We start from the raw sequence: 20,213 nt of genomic DNA, 5'->3' as shown, positions 1-20,213 counted from the left end.
GCCGGCGGAGGAGGGCCTTGCTGGGGGCTGGCCGGCCAGGAGCTGAGTGATAGTCACTTCTCTAAGCCGGGTTGGTGTCGCTTCGCCACTCAATTCCTCATTCCTTAAAGCCACCTTGCCAGGATTAAGAATTCACAGATAGCCCGGGCCCGTGGGTCTCAGTTGGTTAGAGTGTAGTCCTGTAAACTGAAAGGTTGCTGGTTCAATTCCTGGTCAGGGCATAGGCCTGGGTTGGGGCTTCAGTCCCCATTCCACACTCGTGTGAGAGGTAACTGACCAATGTTTCTCTCTCCTGTCGACATTTGCCCTGCCTTCCCTTCTCTCTAAAATCAATAAGCATGCCTTGGGTAAGGATTTTCTTTTTAATTCGCAGATATTTTGCTTGACGAGCAGTAAACATTCACTGTTCTGTTGCGTTATGGAGGCAGCAAATGCTAAGCATGCTCTAGTGTGTACACGGAGCCTGACAGCTGCAACTCCTGTCACCGGGGAGGCTGTCCCCTCTGCCCCCCAGCAACGGGGAACCCAGGACACTGGGAGTGTGGGGGAGGGGAGGGTCCTACACACAGGGTTGAGCAGGCAGGGCCAGGGGCTTCCAGGTAGACCCCTCTGACCTTTACCACCCACCACCTGACCAGTGGTCTCCACTTCCTCAGGCACAGGGCCCAGAATCCCAGGAGGAATTTAAACCACATTGTAACAGCGCCTCCCCACGCCCCCCGAAGCCAGACACTCTTGTGCTAGGGGCTCAAGAAGGTGAGTGAATGAACGAATGGCCCAATCAATCAGCCAGCCAATCCCTCAGCCACGGGGAACCCAAATGTTATTCAGTCTAACCTCGGCCAAGTGGTCACCAGGCTTCTACTTACACACTTCCAGGGACAGGCAGCTCACTACTTCCAGTTTCAGATCATCTTTAGGATGAGTCAGATTCTCCACCTCCCAGTTTCCCCATCAGCCCCAGTGGACTGCAGGTGAGACCCAGAACGCATTTAATGTCTCTGTTATTGGATGATGCCCAGGCCTCCACAGGCAAGGGAGTGCACAGAACCCCACAGCTGGACTTGAGGGGCCACAGGTCTCCTGGTCTTATTGTGTTTCAGATGAGGTTTTGGCCAGGGAGGGGCTGTGACTTGCCCAGGACCACGGAGCTGGCTAAGGACCGAACCACAATGAGACTTCAGACTCAACTTTGAAACCCCAGAGCCCCTCTGGGGTCTCCTCCAGCTGTCCCCACGCTGAGAAGACCCTCCCACCAGTCGGTGTGACTCTGCAACGCTGAGCACCTGCTTGCCTTGTGGAGACCCTCAGCCTGGAGAAAGCCATTTCTGGTCACTGCCAACGAGAGGCGCAGCGCTGAGGCCTGGGGTCTGAATGCCAGGAGCCGCCGCAGGACCCAGACCTACAGAGTGGGCTGCATGGCTCTCACCCACCCCCAGACAGGGGCCTCCCTCCGAGCAGCAGGTCCACGTTTATGTGCACGCATGCGTGAGCGTGTGTGTGCATGAATATGCGCCGAGACTCCCAGAGCGAGAGGAACACGCAGCAAGCTGTCAACAAATCCTGCCAACGCGGAAAGGGTAACCGCCACGCACAATGCCAACAGACAGACCTCCGGCGGATTCATTTGGTTTGATTTTGTGGTTATTTTTTTACAACTTTAAATATGGAATATAAATAAATTTTACATTTAAAAAATAAAAGGAAAGCCCCCAAAAATATAATCACCAACTTTACAAACTGAAGGAAGCAGATTTTGGAGAGGGGGAGGGGGGAAGTGCCGTGGAAGGTAGGAAGGGGGTGGGAGCTCAGTGCCCCCCACCCCAGGGAGCCCGGGGACCTTTGCCCTTTCTCCCCTGCTGCCAGCCAGAGCCACTTTCCTGGGAGGCGCCACCAGAGGCGGAACTCAAAGGGATCTAAGGTGGGGGAGAGTGAGGGTGGGTGGGGCATGAGGGCTGCCCCTCCCTTGGAGACCTTCTCTAGGTTTTTTCATGTCTGCCTGGAAAGAGACTGACGGAGCTGGGGGAGAGGGCTGCGGGGGGCCCAGGGGGACCTTGTCGTCTCCTCCTCCCCACCACGAGGCTCACTCTTGCCCCACCCTCTGAGCCATAGGCTGGGGTCAGGGGCACAGCCCGTCTATGACACAGAGCCTCTATGTCAATAGGAAAAAGATCCCTCGTGTTACCTCTACTTGCCAGTGTAGATGGTGTGAACAGTGAAGCCCGCCTGCCGGGCCCCTGAGCAGTGCAAGCCCTGTACAAGCTGAGTGGGCAGTCTGGGCTGGGCCGAGGTACGCTGGGCAGTCCCCTGCAGCCCCGGCCGCTGGTCTCCTGCCCCTAGGAGCAGTAACTGGGCTCATGAGGAGCTTCAGTGAGGGGTGCTCCCCTTGGTGGAGCACACTGAAGGGCCAGGACTGGGGGAAGCACGCAGGGTGGAGGTAGAGAGGTAACACAGGAGGAAGCAGGGGGCAGGGGGTGGGCAGGAGAAGGCAGTGGGTGCCCAGGTCACCCTCTGCACCCACCTGCAGCGCGAACTTCATCTCTGACACATCTGAGAGAGCACTTGGCTGCCCGGCTCAGGCCAAGCCTGCCCAGAGGAGTCCACATCTTCAAAGATGCCGCGTGTGTAAAATGAAAGAAAGCCACTGTGAGCAGAGGTGAGGAGGGAGAAGCGACTGGGCCTGGGCGCTGTGGGCGGGGTTTGCTCCATCCAGTCTGTGCCCAGCCCAGTCTCAGCCACAGAAGTACGTGGCCCTCAGGCCGGTCTGCCTGCGGGCGTTCCCTTAGGACCCGGCTGGGGGCCAGGGACCAGGCAGGCCCTGCTGAGACGTCGCAGGGCCACAGGCAGGGTTCCTGGAGCCAGTCCACTGCGCTCGGGGTGCCCGGGGCGGGCACTGGCGAAGGGAGCCCCTTCCCCCATCAGTCTCTCTTGCACTCTTATCCCAGACTCCCGGGGTCGGGGAGGAAGGCTTCGATGGAGTCCAGGTTCTTCATTTCCTTCTCAAGCTTCCGGGTAAGACGCAGGAGGCCACTGAGGGGAGACCCGCTTGCAGAGGGTGATGGACGCGTGGAAGGGTGGGGGAAGCACCATTGGCCGTCCGAATCAGGCATCGAGACAGACGGACGAGGGGAACAATATTATCACTCCAAGGACCCCATGGGGGCGATACAGCAAATACCATATTAAATAACCCTGTAAGCCAAACAGAGGGACAACGGGGGCTCAGAGACGGCCCAGGAGCTCCCCGCCACACTCACGTGCGCTGCTTGCGAGGGGCAGGGGCCCGGGGGCAACCTGGAGTCCCTGATTTCCACCAGGGCTCGGGGCTGGGCAGTTGAGGTTTCAATTGCACCTTCTCTGAGGGCATGCCGGGACACAGCTGGGCTGGGGTCTCCAAAGCCCACCCCCCACCTGTCCCAAGGGAAAACTCAGTTGATAACTGGGCAGAGGGGATCAAAACTTAGCGCCTGCATTTCATCTGGGAAAATGCCTCTCTCTCATCTTCCACAGTCCCACCCACAAGCCAGAGAGAAGGAAACACAGGGTCTGGGCCTCAGTTTCCCCGCCCAGCCCTTACCTGCCCACACTCTCCTGCCGATGCCCCTAGGCTCCAAGGGTCTCCTTCAGTGCCTTCTTGTTTTGCGTGTGCTTGAACTTCCTGTGCTTCCCCTTGGGGGGCCCACGGACACGCACCGTTCTGATGGCCACCCGGGTCTGGGGTGTCCTGGCTGCTTGAGAAAAAGAAAGGCTTGTCAGCAGTTGGGCCACCACTGTGAGGGTCTATCCCTCTCCACTGAGACCTGCCACAGACCTTCCCAGAGCCTCGGGGCTGAGGGAAGGGGCCAGACCTCCTGGGTTCAAATCCCAACTCCACTGCTCGCCAGCTACATGTGCCTTGGAAATAATTACTGAACCTCTCCATGCCTCAGTTTCCCAATCTGTGAAATAAAGTGATAAGACTGCCCCCTGCATAGAACTGGTGGGAGGAATAAATGACAGAATGTCGGCAAACACATCATTACCCCACTGGCATGCCCTTTATTTCCAAGCCCCTCAAACTTGGCCTGAACTTGGGTCCGTCAGCCAATACAGGGGGTACAATGGTGCTGTGCCCGCCCCAGACATAAGCCTTAAAAAGGCCTGGCAGCTCCCGCCTTTGCACTTTGAGGAGCCCTGTGCTGCCACATGAGAAGGCTGGTAGCCCTGCTGTGGAGGCCGCATGGGGCAGAGAGGCCCTGGATGACAGGAAGGGGCCAGCTGTCCCACTGCGGCCTCCAGATGGCTGACTGCAGCTACAAGAGACGCCAGCAGAACCGCGAAGCTGAGCCCCGTCAGCCCACAGACCAGAGGGGCAGGAACTGCGGCTGTCCTGCCACAAAGTACAGAGTAAGCCGTGCCGGGCGAATGGCCGCTGCTCTCACTCACTTGCCTCTTGTTTCCTCTGCCTGACCCCTGTTGAGGTTTCCTCCCACCGACCTTTCAGCCCCTGCAGTCGTGTGGCAGGGAGCCCCCGGGCTGCCCCTGGACCAGACTCCCACCACGGAGCTGGCCCTTCCCCTGCCGTCTGCCTGGCCCTCACCGCTCAGAGAAGTGGCACCATGGGGCAGGCCAGAGCTCGGCCGCTGGGCCAGACCACCTGGTTCAAGTCTCTCGTGTGCTTTGGGGCGAGTCAGCAAACTCCCTGTGCCTGGATTTCCACATTTTAACCAGTGGCCCTGGCCTCCTGCGGTCGGGAGGTAACATGGAAATCGCCAGACACGCTCGGCTCGCTCTCACTGGGCACCTGGCAATCCGCTAAAGCCCTTTGTCCTCACAGAGGGTACGAGGATCTACGTTTCACAAATGAGGAAACTGAGGCAGAGGGATCAGGATTCAAATTGGGGATCTGCCTCCAGAGTCCACACTGTCAAGCCCTCTGTTGTAAATCACGGTGCCCACGAGCCTCGGTCAAGGTCAGCATTCATACCTCCCTCCCTCCAGGGCACCCAGGCGGATGCCCTGGCAGTGACAGCTTTGTCTGCCGAGCTCAAGGACCCCCCTTCCTGAAGCCTTTCGACTTCTCCCAGCCCATCGGCCCTTTGGGGCCAAGGCCTGACCTCCTGCCTCAAATACAAGCTCTCGTGAGGCAGTCACCCCATCTCTGTGACTTGGGGACTCTGGGACTCAGGGCCTTTGCACCAAGGAAGACACTGAAGGGCCTGGAGTTTCCGATCTAGAGACCAGGCCACCAGCAGGACACTGGGCCGGCAACAACCGAGCCAGCTCAAGGTTGTCACACAGCTCATGAGGGACAGGCTAGAACAGACCCTGGAGCCCAGAGACTGACACCGACCGCCACATCTCCCGGGCCACGCCACCGAGCCTCAACCCAGCCTGTGGACAGCTGCCAGAAGCGCTGTCCCACGGGGCCAAAGCACTAACGCTGAAATGGCAAGACTTCATCCACACGGTCACCAGTTCAACATGCCCACCCCGAGAAACTGGGTCAAAAAATCATGTGACACAAATATGGGTGAAAAACAAACCCACTCTAAACATAAAGCAGAACATTTTTCCTGGATAGCAAAGGCGTGCTCCGTGCTAGTGCTACACACAGTTCATAACCCATCAGCTCGAAGCTGTCAAATTAGCGGCCTTTGCGGAGCACCCAGGCCTCTCACCTCGGTCCCGAGAACCGGACGCAGAGGCCAAGAGGCGGCCCTGCCTTCAGAAGGCTCGTAAGTGGGACATAACAAGGGGGCCTGTTCTGCCCCCAAACAGGATCAAGTCACTGAAAATCAAAACAGTGACTCGGGGGACTTTTTAAAACGTTTAATCACATTAACTTAGTGATTCTCATTTGATCCTTACTGCAAAATTTTGAGGGAAGAAAGGCAGCCAGATTTAGTCCAAAGAAAACAGGGCAGGCCATTATCAGACCTGGGACGAGCTCTGTGACCTTGGGCAAGACCTCAGCTTCTGTGGCCTCAGGCACACCCTCTGCAAAATTAAACCAGATCTTTTTGTTTTGTTTTGTGTTTTGTTCCTTTCAACTCTCTAAGCTGAACTGTGCCCCAGATTTGTAAAATCTAAAGATGGGAAGGAAACTCTGGTTCCACTTAGCCATCTGATGCTTGCTTCAGACATATCTCTTATATCCCTCTGCATGGTTGTCCAGCCTTTACTGACACACCTCCGAAGACAGGGAACTCACTCCATCACAAGGAAAACAATTCCATCCTGGATGTCTGACTAGTACATGGAATAAAAAATCTCTGTCTGGTGGCTTCGCCCGCTGGTCCTAATGGCCCCCTCAAGGCCACAGGAATTAGTCTGTTTTTTCACCCTCAGGACAAGGTGTCACATATCTGAAGACGCCGTGCATTGGGTCTTCTCTCGCCCAGGCTGTTGTCTCGCCCTCTTTCATGCACTCATTCAACAAAGTAGGGCCGTTAAGCCTGGGATGGGCTACGCTGCACGGGGTGGTCAGGGCAGACCTCCAGGAGGAGGTGACTTCTGAGCTGAGACCCAAATAAAGAGAATAAGTAGGCTTATGAAGAGCCGAGAGAAGTGAGATTGGTAGGAGCAAAGGCCCTGGGGCAGAAACGTATCTAGCCACTCGAAGAGGCCAGGCTGGCCAGGGTGGCAAACATGAAGGGGACTGGCTCTCAGCAAGGCCAGAAGGCCAACTGGGTGCTCTGTCCTCACGTAGGGCCCCGCAGGCAGGGGAGGAACCAGGTTGTTCCCAGCTGGATACAAAGCTTCAGATGAAGTTAACCAGGGTGGGGCATGCCTGGTCCAATCCTCCCCACAGCAGCTGCCCTGGGAGAGGGCGCTGCTGGGCTGAGACATCAGAGGCAGACCCTGGACCAATGGTTACCTCGCTGCTCCTGGGACCCACCTGGCTTTCGGGTCACAGGTTGTGCCGCGACCACTGTCTCACACCTGCACGCCAGATGGTCCTCCAGGGTCACTGTGACCAGCTTGTTGATCGGGGTTTTCCTCACGATCTCGATCTTTTTCACCTGGAGGGCAGAACCACCCAAGTGCCTGTGTAGGACTGTGCGGGAAGGGGCTGAGGGAGTCACCTGCCTGCCCTTCCCGCCCCGTCGTCCACTGTAGGAATCTTTCCTCGAAAGCCAAAAGCCGGGAGAGCCTTGAGCTGCAGGGCAGACACTGTGGCCCAAACAATAGCAGGACCCTGCCCTCTGCCCTTCTCCGAAGCCCTTCTTGTAGCTTTTCCATCAAAACAAGCCCTCCCGACCTGGCCTCCAGCTTGGCCAGGGCCCCCTCAGCACTCCCAGGGAGGGAGAAAGGCATTTCCGGGTGGAGTGTGGGGCCTGCAGTGTCCTCATTCCTGGAGCGCCAGCCAAGGTCAGGGGCTGTGGCAGGGGCGGGGGGTGGTTGTCTGGAAGGAAGTGGGGGGCGGCTTTATCCAGAAGGGAGGCGGGAAAGGGGAGGTCAGCTGTCAGGTGTCCATCTACAGAGGTGGACGTGTTGGGGACAGGAGATAGCAGGACAGTGGGCGGTGTGGCAGAGAGTGACACTCGTAATATCAGGCACAGGGCTCAGGTCTGGGACGCAAGTGGGCACAAGGAAGGGGGGCATGGTGAAGCCCACACAGTACTAGGCAAGAGGGGCCACGGGGTGTCTGCTACCCAGAAGCTCAGACCAGCCTGCATCGGTGTGTGGGCAAGGCTGGCCTGAGGGGCACAGAGACCTTGCCATGTGACTCGGGAGGCAGCTCAGGCTTCTCTGGCCCTGCGCTGCCTGGCGTGGGGCCAGCAGCTCCCCCAGCACGGACTCGACTCTCAACTTCCCCGAGTCAGGGGTACACCCGATGTCTGCAGAAGAGAGGCAGGGCTCGCGCTCCGACGCTGTGCCCGGGCTGCCGCACCTCCAGCGGTGCCTCTGCACCCTCCTTATTAAACACCCAGCTTGTCAGGGGGAGGGGAGCCGGTGCCACAGACACAGGGGAGCCCTTCTCTCTGCGAAATAAAGGAAACTGACCAGCCGGGACGGGGGGAGCTTTGGGGGCCTCTGAGCACCTGCCCAGAACATTCTGAGTGTTCGGTATGTTTGCTGACATGTCTTTTCAAGGGACATTGGGGGATTTTATCCCTGTAACACACGAGGCCGCACCCTTTGCCTAACATCCTACACCCAGCCTGGCTTGGGGTCCGCCCGTGGCTTTGGTCACAGCACCCTGGGCGGCCTCGGCACAAATGTCCAGATGGCTCCCTGAGGGCGTCCTCTCTGGACGGAGCCCAGCAGCCCTGCCAGCAGCCCTGGGCCGAGGGGCGGGGGCGGGCAGGGCGGCTCGCTCACCTGGACGGGCCGAAGCTGCACCTGGGTGGGGCGACACTGCACCCGGTTGCTGTTGCAGCAGCCGGAGCAGCGCTGCACCTCGACGCAGGGCGGCCACACCAGGTAGTTGGCGTTGCTGCGGTCGATGAGGTTCCGGGAGATCTTGAACACCTCCGTGCGAGTCTTGCACTCCGCGATCCTGGCTGGCTCGGCCGCCGTCAGGGAATCTGAAGGGAGATGGGGCTTCTGTCAGGGGGGCGGGCCTGCCTGGAGCCACCAGCTGGCAGCAAAGCAGGGCGGGGCACCTCCGGCCGTGCCCTCCTCCTGAATGACCAGCCGGTTCTCTCTCCCTTCCCTGGCAAGGGAGGTTTCCAGTCTGGGCTGTTATCAGCCCATCGGCCGTGGGACCTGGGCAGGTCGCTGGTGCACTGTAAGCCTCGGTTTCCCTGTGTGCACACGGGGATGATCTCCACTCAAGAACCATTGCCAGGACCAAAGAGAGGTCATTCAGAAAGTGCTGGAATGTTGCAAATGTCAGAGTCCGCCCACCAGCCCTCACTCACATCACTCTGTGACTTCACAGCTGTATGGGTTTGCCCAACTAGTGGCCCTCACTCATCAGGCACGGCCTTGTAACCATGTACTCGGCCACTTTACACTGTGGTCTGTTCCGGTATCATGGCTTCTTTGGGAGTCACAGCGTGCTCATCTGTACAATAGGACAATAACAGCGCCCGCATGGCACTTGCAGACCTAAGGGGTCCTCTGAGGGGCACCTGGCCTAGGCACAGCCAATGCTGGGGCTCGTCATCGTCCACCCATGAGGAACTGAGGTTCCAGGAGCCAAACTAGCTGCCCACGTTCACAGACGAAGGAGTGGAACTCAGGTCCCGACTCCCATGGGGAGCCCCCACCCCCACGGCACCATCTACAGTATTTCGGGTACTGCAGGTTCGAAGAGAGGAGGAGGGGCTTGGGGAGAGCCCTGGCCTCCCCTGGGAAGGCTTCCCTGAGACCTGGACCCACTGCCCTTCAGTTTCTGCAGTAGAGCATGAAGCAGGTCCTGGGCTCTGCTCCGCGCCTGCTGTCCCCAGCCACAGCTCTTAGTCACAGCAGAGACAGGCAGCCAGGAGGGCACTGGGCTCAACTGGAAGGCACTCCTGGGATCCCAGCCCTGCCACTCGTTAACTGCGTGAGCACACCTGCTTCCTCGCCCTCTCCTGGGCTCAGTCTCCCACTCTGAAAATGGGTCCATAATACCTATTTCTAGGGTTGAGGTAACAAAAAGTAAGGTTGAAAGCACTATATTTAGAAAAGGGAGTGTGTTTGGGGTGGGGCATGATGCCGTAACTCAGTGTAAGGTATTAAGGATGCTGTGCTCTCTTAGTTCATCCCAGTCCTAAGTAGGGGGACCGGGGGACACACGGAATCGGCCCTCAGAGCCTTGGGTGGGCCGCAGGCCCCAGTCCTCCTTCTCTGGCCCCCACCTTTGGGGGGGGCCTCGTTCTCGTCCTCAGTCTTACCTAGGCTCCTTCTCCCTCGGGGTAAACTCTCCGTCTCGCCTCCAGAATGAGACCGGGTCAAATTCAGGTCCAACTCGGCTCCATCTTCATCTGTAAGAGTCGGGACAGACAGATGCGCTTTGATGACTGCTGGCTGGCCCGACCCCGGGGCGGGGGCAGGGGCTCCGAGGGGGCTCTGGGGCAGGTGGGAGGTTGCCTGTCACCCCTCACCGGGAACCCACCCCAGAGAATATGCTCCCCTTCTGGCTCCCAGTAAACTCAGGTCCCAGCTCTGAGGAGAGGCCCCCTGGGCAAACCCGAAGTAGCCAGGGGGCTCAGGGCGGGCGCAGCCCTGACTAGATCCTCTGAGGGGGCTTCAGCCCCACTCTGGGCTCTCTAGGCACATTTTTGGACAGAACCCATGTCAATGAAGTTAAAAATAACCCTTCCCCTTTGCTACTGTACTCGAACCCTCCTTGGCCTCCAGGGCAGGGCCAGGACCCAGAGCTCCGAAGGCTGCTTTCCAGAGCCCTCCGCCCAGCGTTCCCACAGGAAGTGCTGAATGGAGAAATTCCCAGAATCCCCGGGGGGACCGCCATGCCCTGGACACAGCCCCTCTGGAGCCCCTGACAATGGCCTAGCTGGGCGGAGAGAAGGAGGGAGGGAGAGGGATGTGGGTGGGGGCCGAGAGCAGAGAGGGGTGGGGAGCCAGGGCTGCTGGATGGCAAGCCTCACCCAGGGCCCTTCTAAATCACGGTCTTTCTCCACCTCCCAGCCTCTCATTGTGTTTCTGTCTTCTCCCCTCTGACCTTTGGCCCCACGTTTGCCCTCAGCCGTCCATTCATTCCTAAGGCCACAACTCCAGCTCCCCTCTGTCATCCCAGCGCCATCAGCACTCATTACAGAGACCGGAGCTGGCTGCAGGAGGTGCCGGCTGCCCAGGAGGGCTTTCAGCTCGATGTTGACTGGTGGGCAGATTCCTCTGGCTCTGCCGGCTGAGAGCCAGCAAACAAACTGAGGGGTGTCGGGGACCAGCTCCAGCACCCCCTCAGCCCCACGCAGAGCCTTGGGCTCCCAGCGTCTCCCCATCCCGCTGGCCCTGCTCGCCTCTGCAGGCTGCCAACGGATCCTGTCCAGAGGGCACTGTCCTGTAACTGGTGCGTTCCCATCTAGCCTACTGTCCCACCTCAGTGCGTCTGTCCGTGCCTCCCGGTCCCTTCCTTTCTTTCTACCATTCCTGGAACGTCCCTACTGGGGAGGAGATGGGGAAAGATGTGCTTTGTGGAAAGGTTAAGTTAATTAGGAAAAAATAGCCACATCGTTGCCTCGGAACAGGCCGCTATTGAAAACCTCGTCTCCCTGATCCCGACCCCCACCAGGGCGTGGAGGGGCTGTCCAAGGGAGGGGGCGAAGGCCCTTGGAAAGAAACAGCAGAAAGGCTAAATTTGGAAGTTGCCCCATTGTGTTGGCCAGGGCTGGCCAGTCGGGCATGGGGTGGGGGTGTGGGAGACGTCGGGTGGGGGGCCTGGTGAACAATAGGTGGGCCCAGCTGGGGCCCCCTCCCGCCTACCTCACCAGCCTCCAGCACAGGCGGGTTTGAAAGGGCCCGGGAATGCTTTTGAGAGGGAGCCAGGGGCCCAACGGGGAGAGGAAACAAAGGCAGGAAATGCTGTCCCCCGTAGATAGCAGTCTGGGCAAGGATTACAAAGTGACAAAGAGACAAAACCCCAGAGGGAAGGGGAGCTGGGGGTGCAGGGGGGGTGCTGACCAGGGCTCCAGGGATCAGGCCAGAGGTTAGAATAGAATGGAATTTGCTCTGAAGACAGCGTTTATAAATACATTCCCCACCCAGACCGCCAGCCCCGCACGCGTGTGCCACCGAGCACGTGCCCATTCGCTGAGTGCGTTCTTGGGCTCGGGCAGGGCAGCCTTCTGGCCTGGGCCAGGTGTCCCCAGGAGACCTTGTGGAGTGGGCCCTGGGCCAGAGGGGGAAGGCATGTGGCTCTTCCAGCACCCCCCCCCACACTGAGTCCACACCTGGATACTCATTGGGCAGATGCCCTGGGCACCTCCGGGCGCCCCACCCTCTGCACCAAGCCAGAGACACATGTGAGTGCTTCTCCTGCCACGCCCCACATCCCAGGTACCAACCCGTCTGCCTACTCAGCTCTGCCCCAGACAGGTGTGGCCGAGCCCTCCCTGGGCTGCCACAGGCCTTGGTTCTTCGGACGTCAAGAGAGAGCCGACGGCCTCGCCCTGGCCCTCCCGGCTCCCAGACACTCAGCGGAGGGCCAGCACAGTGGATGAGGATTCAATTTACCTACGGAGTCTCCGTGCAGCAGGCGCTGGAGGTCATCGAAGGAGCGGATGGAGTGGTCACTCAGCATCTCGTAGAGCTCCTCGGGAATAGGGTCCCCCTGCCAGGCAGACAGCATGGGATCAAGTGAGCTGGGACTCAGGGCTTCCCAGGCTGGGGGTGGGCAGGTGGCAGAGTCCAGGCCTGACCACCAGGAGCACGAGGTCCTGGGGCCAGAACCTGCCACAGCCTCTGAGACCTGGCGCAGACCACTCATCCCCACCCCGCACAGGACCCCCAGCTTGCTCTGAGTTTGGGTGTGTATGTCCTTCTCCCCCACCACACTGCAGGTTCTGGGAGGGTCCCCCATCTTTCTCCTTCTCCTCCACACCTGGCAGCTGATGATACCCGGTTCACAAGTGGGAAAAGAGAGGTTCAGGCAGGCGACACCCTTTGCCCGAGTCCTGCAGCCGATGAGCTACAGGACCGGCACCCTAACCCCAGGTTCCCCAGTGGCCGAGTCTGTGTGCACTCCCTGCCTCCTGGGTGCACAGGGGGTTGAATGAATGCTCGCAGAGGTGGATGGTCTCTGGAAGCCACAAGTACTAACAGTGTTTATTTAATCTCTCACTCAGAGAGCAGAGAAGGGAATCCTCAGATGCGGCCGGGAACCTGAAAGCTCACCCGAGCCCCATGCCCAGCCAAACACTATTTTTAGAGCCCCCCTGGCCTGTTACCAGAAACACTTGAAACTTAATAAGCACTTTAACAGGCCCCATTCGGAGCCGGGCTTCCTCCAGGGAAACCGCAGGTCCCACAATGACACGAGAGCAACGCAGTAGGAAGGACGCGGACACGTCCCCCCTGGTCCAGGGAGACCCCAGGGGCTGGTGCCAGAGGTCTGGACAGAGAGGTGAGGGAGACAAGAGGCCAAGAGATCCGGACACCCAGCTCCTCGGGCCAAAGGAACGTGTGAGGTGCTGCTGCACGTCCGAGCTCACACCCCTGCAAACACACACACGTGTGTGCACGCACACACACAGGACGGCACAGCTCGTGGAGGGGCCCTAGGGAGGGCGTCCGCTGTCCTGATTGACCACTGCTGCTTAGCCTTGGTCTAGCAGCTCTGTGCCTCGGTCTCCCTGGGGGGGGGAGGGGAAGGCTCCTGTTCTAGTTGGTTCACTCCAAGGACGCAGGCCTTAGCACAGTCACCTCCCCTCACCCCCCAGCAGGAAAGGGCGGGTCACTGCACCTTGTGGCTGGCCAGGAGGTTCTCCCCCAAAGCTCTGGTAGATGCCTGGTGACTGATCAGTTTTTAGCACCCCCCCAAAGTTCATTTCCTGGACACTTATCACAGTGTCTTCCTCCAGGGGTTCCAGCACGTCCAGCTGTGGCCACCCGAGTCCACCTCGTGGACACAACAACCACTTTTAAAACAAATTCCTTAAAACCCCCGAGCTCAGTGTCTTCGTTTGAACAAGGAGCTTATCATTCTGGCTGGTGTCCAAGGCTGCGGGAAGCTCCAGGGAGGGAAGGTCAGGTGCAGCAATAAGTCTGGCTGGAAATCTGGGTCTTTCCTTCAGGGTCCATGACCGTGCAGCCAGGTAGCCAGGGGCTGCGTGTGCAAGACGAGGTGACGCGTTGGCTTAGCTGCCGCTTCCTTTCCCCCCTCATCTCCACCACACGGGACCTCCTCCGGCCCCAGGAGAGGGGCCACACCTTGGGTGACCACTGTGCACACAAGACCCAAGCCCAAAATGGGAGGCAGGTGTCCAGTCCCCAGTGAAGACCGAGGTAGGCCACTACCTGGAGGGTCCTCTCAGCCCCGGAGTTGGTGGTCTAGAGAGCTGATCCCACTCTCTCCTGCTACTAACCACCAGTGACCTCAGGCTGGCCACTGCACCTTTCTGTATCTGGCTCTCACCTGTGAATGGAGGGAGTTGAAGACATTTGATTTGATTCTATTTCTGCCCAGGGATGACAGGAGAGGCAACAGCAGAAAGCCAAGGGGGAGGTACCCAGCCAGATCGCCCGGGCCGTGTGTAGAGGAATGATTCAATTAACTGCCCAGGAGAGGGGCCTGAAGGCCCAGTACCAAATGGCACGTAGCACTTGTGCCAAGGCCTCCTTGCCCACTGGAGAGTTGGCTGCAGCTGCCAGTTGTGGCAGAGAAGGCAGACCCCCAGTCAGGCTCAGCGGATGCCCCGGGCCTGGCCTACGATGCGAAGGAGGTGACGTCTCATGGAAACAAACCTGGAACCCCTCCCAGGCTGCATGGGGAAGAGCCCAGGACAGAGACTGCGGCAAGGCACACAGGAGGTGCTCAGTAAACGCCAGGCAAACGCATGACGGATTCTCCCCTTGGCCCTGGGATTCTCCACCTGGGAGCGTCTCCCCGACCCCTCACGCAGACTGCCTCCTATGAAGTCCACTTTAGCCTACGCAGAAATCACTCCTTCACACACTTCTATTAATTTGGCCACTGGGTGCCCAGAACTCAATAAGAGCACCTGGATTTGATAAACTCCACAGCTAACATTTTACTAAGTACTGATGCTAAGCCAGGCACTGAGCTAAAGTCACTACTAACAACCCACCCTGAGAGGCTGGCGCTATTTTTATCCCCGCCTTCCAGATGAGGAAGCTGAGGCTTAGAAAAATGAAGTGAATGGCTACAGGTCAACAAGACTTGTAGTAAGCAGCCGAGCCGGGCCCCTCCTCTCTCGGCCACCACGGAGCTTCTCGGCACTGTTTCCAGTTCAGACCCCTCTTCTTCCTGTAGGGGTCACAGAGCAGAGATTCCCCACCAGGGGCAAGTGGCCCCCAGGGGACGTTGGCTGTGTCTGGAGGCATCTTGGGTTGTCACAACAACAGGGGTGCTACTGGCACCTGGTGGGTAGAGGCCAGGGATACTGCTAACTGTGCCCAGGACAGCCTTCCAGAGCAGGGAGCTGTCTCACCGGAACGTCAATAGCGCCAAGGCTGAGGCTGTAGTAGCAGATGAAAGAGCGTAGGCTTCAGCTGCCAAGGAAAGCTTGATTGTTGGAATTCGTCTTAATGACCTCAAATCTCAGCTTCTTTATCTTTTAAGTGGGGCTAATAACACCTCACCAGGGCTATTGGGAGGCCTAATTGCACCTAGCAGAGCAGCCAGCAAATAATGGGTGTGTAATGAGCTGTCCTGTAGTCACTCCCTCAGTGTGGCTCCTCCGAGGGCAGCAGCCCCGGACATTTCTGAGAAGGACCGTGGGTGGGCGGAGAGCTGCCTTCCCATGGGGAACCGTGTGGCTTTGCCATGTCCTCTGTGCTGCGCCACGGGAAATGGCACCTAGCCCCACAGTGGCAGTGCCTGGGCCGTGTGGGCTGCTGGGCCCCTTCCAGGGCTGGGGAGTAGGTGAAGACTGAGGAAATGCAGTCTGTGGTCAGCTCCAGGGTGCAATGCCCTGAGGGGGCACCTGCTTGGGGTCCGAGGCTTTGGGTCAGAGGCTCTTCTTGATATGGAAGGGTGAGGGCAGGGTGAGGGTTTTCCTGAACACAGGTTCTAGAAGCCTCCTTAGGTGGGCAGCTTTCTCTCAGAGCTAGGAAAGGAGGCTGGGCACCCCAGGGAAGCTGCCCCAGATCTCAGGCCTGGGGTTCTGGCAGGGTGAGGGCGTGGCAAGAAGGCAGCTGGGGCACAGCCAGCCACGGGAGCCAAGGCAAACAGCCTCCTCCCCACCCCACCCCCAGCGCCAGCTGCAGAAGGTAGGAAGGGCACCAGCTAGAGCAAGGCTGGATGAATTACCTGCTCCCCACTGGGGTGGCAGATCAAAGGGGCCTGGACCCACCCTCCACCTGGGCCCCAGCACACACACAGATACACTCTCCTCAGCCCTCCTGCGCTTCAGCTGAGGGAGCTCAGGGCTCAGCCCGAGCAGTCAGGGGCGTTGGCTAAGGCTGGCAGGGGGAGAAGCCTACCAGGCCTCCTCTGAGCGCCTGCCTGCCTGCCTGCGAATCTCAGGCCTAATTTAGATTCAATGCCAAAGCCAAGCGCTTTGAAGAAGCCTCCTCTGGGCAGACCACAGAAGCCATTTAGAACCAGCCTTCCCACCTACCATTTCTCTTCCCTATTGCTCCTGGGACCACCCCCCCATGACCCCACCCCTCCTCATGTGAGTCCAGCCTCCCACCGGGCTCCCCACCTCTCCCTGGAGCAGAAGAACTGCTGGAGCAGGAAGAGAGGGACCAGCGCAGCAATCTACTCCTGGCAGCCAGGGCAATCACTGCCCCCCGCCCCACCTCTGTCCCAGATGTCAGCACAGGGCAGGGCCCTGGACTCTGCATTTTCAAGAGGCCTGGTAACTGCTGCTCTAGGGGAGCTCCGAGCTAATCCAATGTTCTTCTATTTTTAGGTGGCAGAAACTGAGGCCCAGTTCAAGAGACACAGAACCCTTGCAGTCTGATTTTCCTTCTGTCTCTTCCCCTCCGTGCTGCCAGTCCAAGTCCCAAGCCGTGGAAAAGAAAGACGAGCTTGTCTCTCAAGATGGGGCAGGGGGAGCTCGAATGAGGGTGCCCAGTGCTGGGCAGTGGCCTTGCTGGGCTGAATGAGGCAGTGTTTGTGAAGAGCTCAGCAAGCACTGGACACATAGCTGGTCCCCCCCGCCCCTTGTAGGATTCAGTCCTTTCCACACATATTCACAGGTCAGGCACCCTGTGAATATGGGCCAGGCACCGCTCTCAGCACAGGAGGCGGTGTTACTGAGACAGAGGCTCTCCAGTGGGGCTCACACTCCAGTGAGGGAAGAGCAAGTAATAAACGACTGAATAAACCGGAAAGGCAAAGAGCTGTCCATTTCACTGCAGGTGAAGGAAGACTTTGGAAAGGGGCTTCTGAGGTGCATGGCAAACACCTCTTCCCCACTCCTGCTGAATCTCTCTCTCTCACCACACACACACTCAAGCACAATCTTTGTAGGTCTTGCACCAGAGCCTCCAAATTTTGTGTGATTCTAAACTTGTAAACACTTCTAGGACTGGAAGATTCCAGCAAGCTCGTCCACCACCACCTAAGGCATGAGCAAACCCGGTGGAAGCTGGGACGTGAAGGACAGTGGGGCCCCTTCGCTCTTTCCCAGAAGAAGGGTGCAGAGGCCAGAGGCGTCACCTGACAGTGCGAGCGACCCTCCCCAGCAGCCAGCTCAGCTGATGGATGAGGAGCTCCTCGGCCTCAGCCGACCCCCTGCCAGGACCTGCCTCAGGCTTCCCGAGCCTTCTTCCCAGCCACCGAGGCTTCCACCTGAGGCACAGTCCATGCTTGCTTGGGACATGGCCAGATTCAAGGCCACCTTTACCAGCAAGCTCTCCTGGAGTCCCCCTTCCTAGACTGGGCCCCGGGGCCATAGGTTTGCCCTTCAAGGCTCTTCTCCCAGAGCCGCCTTGAAGCTTGCTCAGGCTCCGCAGGAAAGTGCTTTGTAAACTGTAAAGCAAAGCACCACCCAACTGGGTTCCTAAGAGCCATGTGTTCTGGGGTGTTGTGATTGAAGAGAGGAGAGATGCACTGGCTTCTGTGCCATAGCGCCCCCCCGCCCCGCCCCCTACACACGTACTCGTGGTGGAGTTGTGGGAAAGGAGGAGGAGGTGCTGGATGAGGCTGGGAATGGTAAGGGCAGGCCTGGGAAAGCCTTAGCCAGCTGTCACCCAGCTGGGTTAGCAAAGGGGACAGAACAGTGCCGGCAGGGGGAGAGGGAGGGCAGAGGAACTCCCTCAGCGGCTCAGGGTCCTCCAGTCTCCAAGCCTCACTTGACGGGAGAAATGCTCTGGACCTGACAGTGGCCCCCAAGCACATCAATATTATCTGCAGCCACACGGGATTAACTGAAAAAGAGCAATCACAGAAGAGTAATGCTTGAAGGGCATGGGGCTGACCTTACCAGGCAAAAAAAAACAAACCCCAAAACCCAAACGTGGGTGCTGTGGAGCCAGGACTGATGGGAGGGCCCCTGTTTCTCCTCCCTCGTCGCACCCAGGAAAGCAATGGAGTCGCTATAGAGGGGAAGAGGTTCCAGGGCCCACCATGGGCCCACCTGTGGCGCGGGGGTGGGTAACTGGCACTGGGCGTGCGTGCGTAGGTGGGCGCGTACGTGTGCTGAGGCCGCGTGTGCGGGGGCCTGGCGTGCGTGTGTGCGGTGCGCGTGCGTGTGCCCCGCATGTGCACGGGCGTGGCAGCGGCGGGCGCGCGACTCGGCCGCAGTAGTGCGTGCCCGCCGCCCTGCGCGCCCGCCAGCCGGAGCGCAGCATCGCCTCCGGCCAAGAGTGTGCATGCGGGGGTGAGTGAGCGAGTCCGGGGCCGGACGGGGTGGGCTGCGGAGAGCAGCGGCGGGGACGCCGCGGTTCCCAGGACGTCCGGGCACCGGGCCCAACCCCCAGGCCCCGAGGCGAGGCGGCAGCTGGGGCCAGCCGGTGCCCCCTCCTCAACAGCTGGCCGTTGCCCTGAGGGCTGCGGGAGGAGAGGAAGGGGCTTTGGGAGGGGCCTGCAGGCGGCCTGGCCGAGCCCCGCGTCCTCCCTCCCGGGTGCGGGCCGCGGGGGACGGCCGCGGAAGGGCGGGGCCCCAGGGCGGGCGGCCGGCCGCCCTCAAGGATCCCCGAGAACAAAAGGAGACGGCGACAGCTCCTCCGCGGTCAAAACAACCTGCGCTGGCGGCGGCCCAAGGCCCGGCCGCGGCCTCGGAGCCCTTCGCCTTAACCCTTTCGCTGCCGCCGCTGCCTCCTTCCTGCCTCGTTGGAGGTCGAGAGGGGAGGTGCGGACTCCCGGCAGCGGCCGAGCAGAAGCGGGACCGGACCGGGCGCGCCGCGCTCCCGGCAGCCGCGTTCTCCCCTCCACCTCGCGCCTCCTCCCTGCCCCGCCCCCTTTCCCACCTGGATTCCGGGTACACTTGCCAACTCACTGCTACTTGAGGCTGGGGGGGTGGGGGACTAGTCAGACGCGATAGCGCTGGCAGACGTTTTTATGCCCCACCTCCCTTGCAGCCAGGCTTTTTCCAGGCACCCTGCAAGCGGGGGAGAGAGGTGCTTCCTCTTGCAGGGCGAGGGCGTAGGCATGGCGGGGTTCAGGCACACGCCGTCCTGGGGCTGGATTTCCTAGGAGCCCCTACTCCTCCTTAACCCCAGTGCTCGAAATCCGTCCGAAACCCCCACCTCCCTTGCGCTGCGCTCTGGGGCTGGGCTTGCCCTGCACGGGCCCGAGGTTGCCCACTGTGACCAGGAGTGGGAGCCAGGGTGGGACCAAAACCTTGCCGAAGGTTGGCGTGGCTGCTACCAGTGCGCAAGCTCTCTCCTCCCGTGCAAGCCAGGTCCCAGACAGAACCTAAGCTGGAGCCGAAGTGGGCTCGGGAGAACGCGCTGCCTTCCGTACCCTCGGCACCACCCCACCCCCTCTCCACTCGCCGGGGAAAGGGCTCCTTCGGTTCCTGAGGGGTGGGGGACAGGACCACACACATCTTTCTGCCCGGACGCTTAAAGGCGGAGAAATCTGGGATAGCTCCTGGGAAGGAAAGCCACCACTGCGCCCTCCCCTTAGAGCCTGGCACCTCCCGCACCTCTCGTGTCAGCCCTCGGAGGTCACCTAGCGCCCAGCACCAGTCCCACGGGCTGCAAGGGTCCAAAGTTCACTGTGGGGAGGAGAGGGGCGACCAAGGGGTAGGAGTGGGGGTAATGAATGAAGCGAACCAGCCCCACCGCCTTCGCAACTCACCTCAGCGCTGACCAGACGCAGGTAGCAGCAGAGAGACAGGAAAAGCGCCCAGCAGCGATTCATGCCGACTCCGGGCCCGGCCCCACGGGGCCCCAGACGCGTGGACCGAGCGCGCCGCCCCCTCGGCCAGGGTGGAGGGCGGGGGCTGGGGAGGAAGGTGGGCTCGGCTGGGGTCTGCGGCGATCAGGCGCTCTGGCCGCTGCAGCCGCTGTAGCGGCTCACCCGCATGGCCCCCGGGCGCCCCCGCCCTCAGCCCCGACTCCGTCGTCGTTGGGGGACTGGGAAGAGCCTGGGCGCCGGGCGAGAGTCCGAGGCCGCTACCTGGGCGGATCCCGAGCCCGAGCGAGCATCCACGGCCGGGGGGCTGCGTCGCGAACCAGCCGAGGTGTCTAGCCGTGTGGGG

The 20,213-nt window shown here is 60.0% G+C and overlaps 1 protein-coding gene across 1 annotated transcript; it reads right to left on the bottom strand.

Annotated features, from left to right (window-relative positions):
* Nucleotides 1-1,623: 1,623 nt before the first annotated feature.
* PDGFB (platelet derived growth factor subunit B) lies at nt 1,624-19,893 on the bottom strand. Its single transcript, XM_037160567.2, has 7 exons — nt 19,811-19,893; nt 12,109-12,205; nt 9,810-9,899; nt 8,308-8,513; nt 6,881-7,004; nt 3,578-3,728; nt 1,624-3,192 (listed from the first exon to the last, which is right to left on the bottom strand). The coding sequence occupies exons 1-6, from the start codon at nt 19,871-19,873 to the stop codon at nt 3,604-3,606; spliced, it is 705 nt and encodes a 234-aa protein (XP_037016462.2). The 5' UTR covers nt 19,874-19,893; the 3' UTR covers nt 1,624-3,192; nt 3,578-3,603.
* Nucleotides 19,894-20,213: the final 320 nt, after the last annotated feature.

Source organism: Artibeus jamaicensis, unplaced genomic scaffold (genome assembly GCF_021234435.1).
Source record: "Artibeus jamaicensis isolate MK-2021 breed Jamaican fruit bat unplaced genomic scaffold, CSHL_Jam_final contig_233, whole genome shotgun sequence".
Lineage (NCBI taxonomy): Eukaryota > Metazoa > Chordata > Mammalia > Chiroptera > Phyllostomidae > Artibeus > Artibeus jamaicensis.
This window is presented reverse-complemented; position numbering and strand designations above follow the sequence as displayed.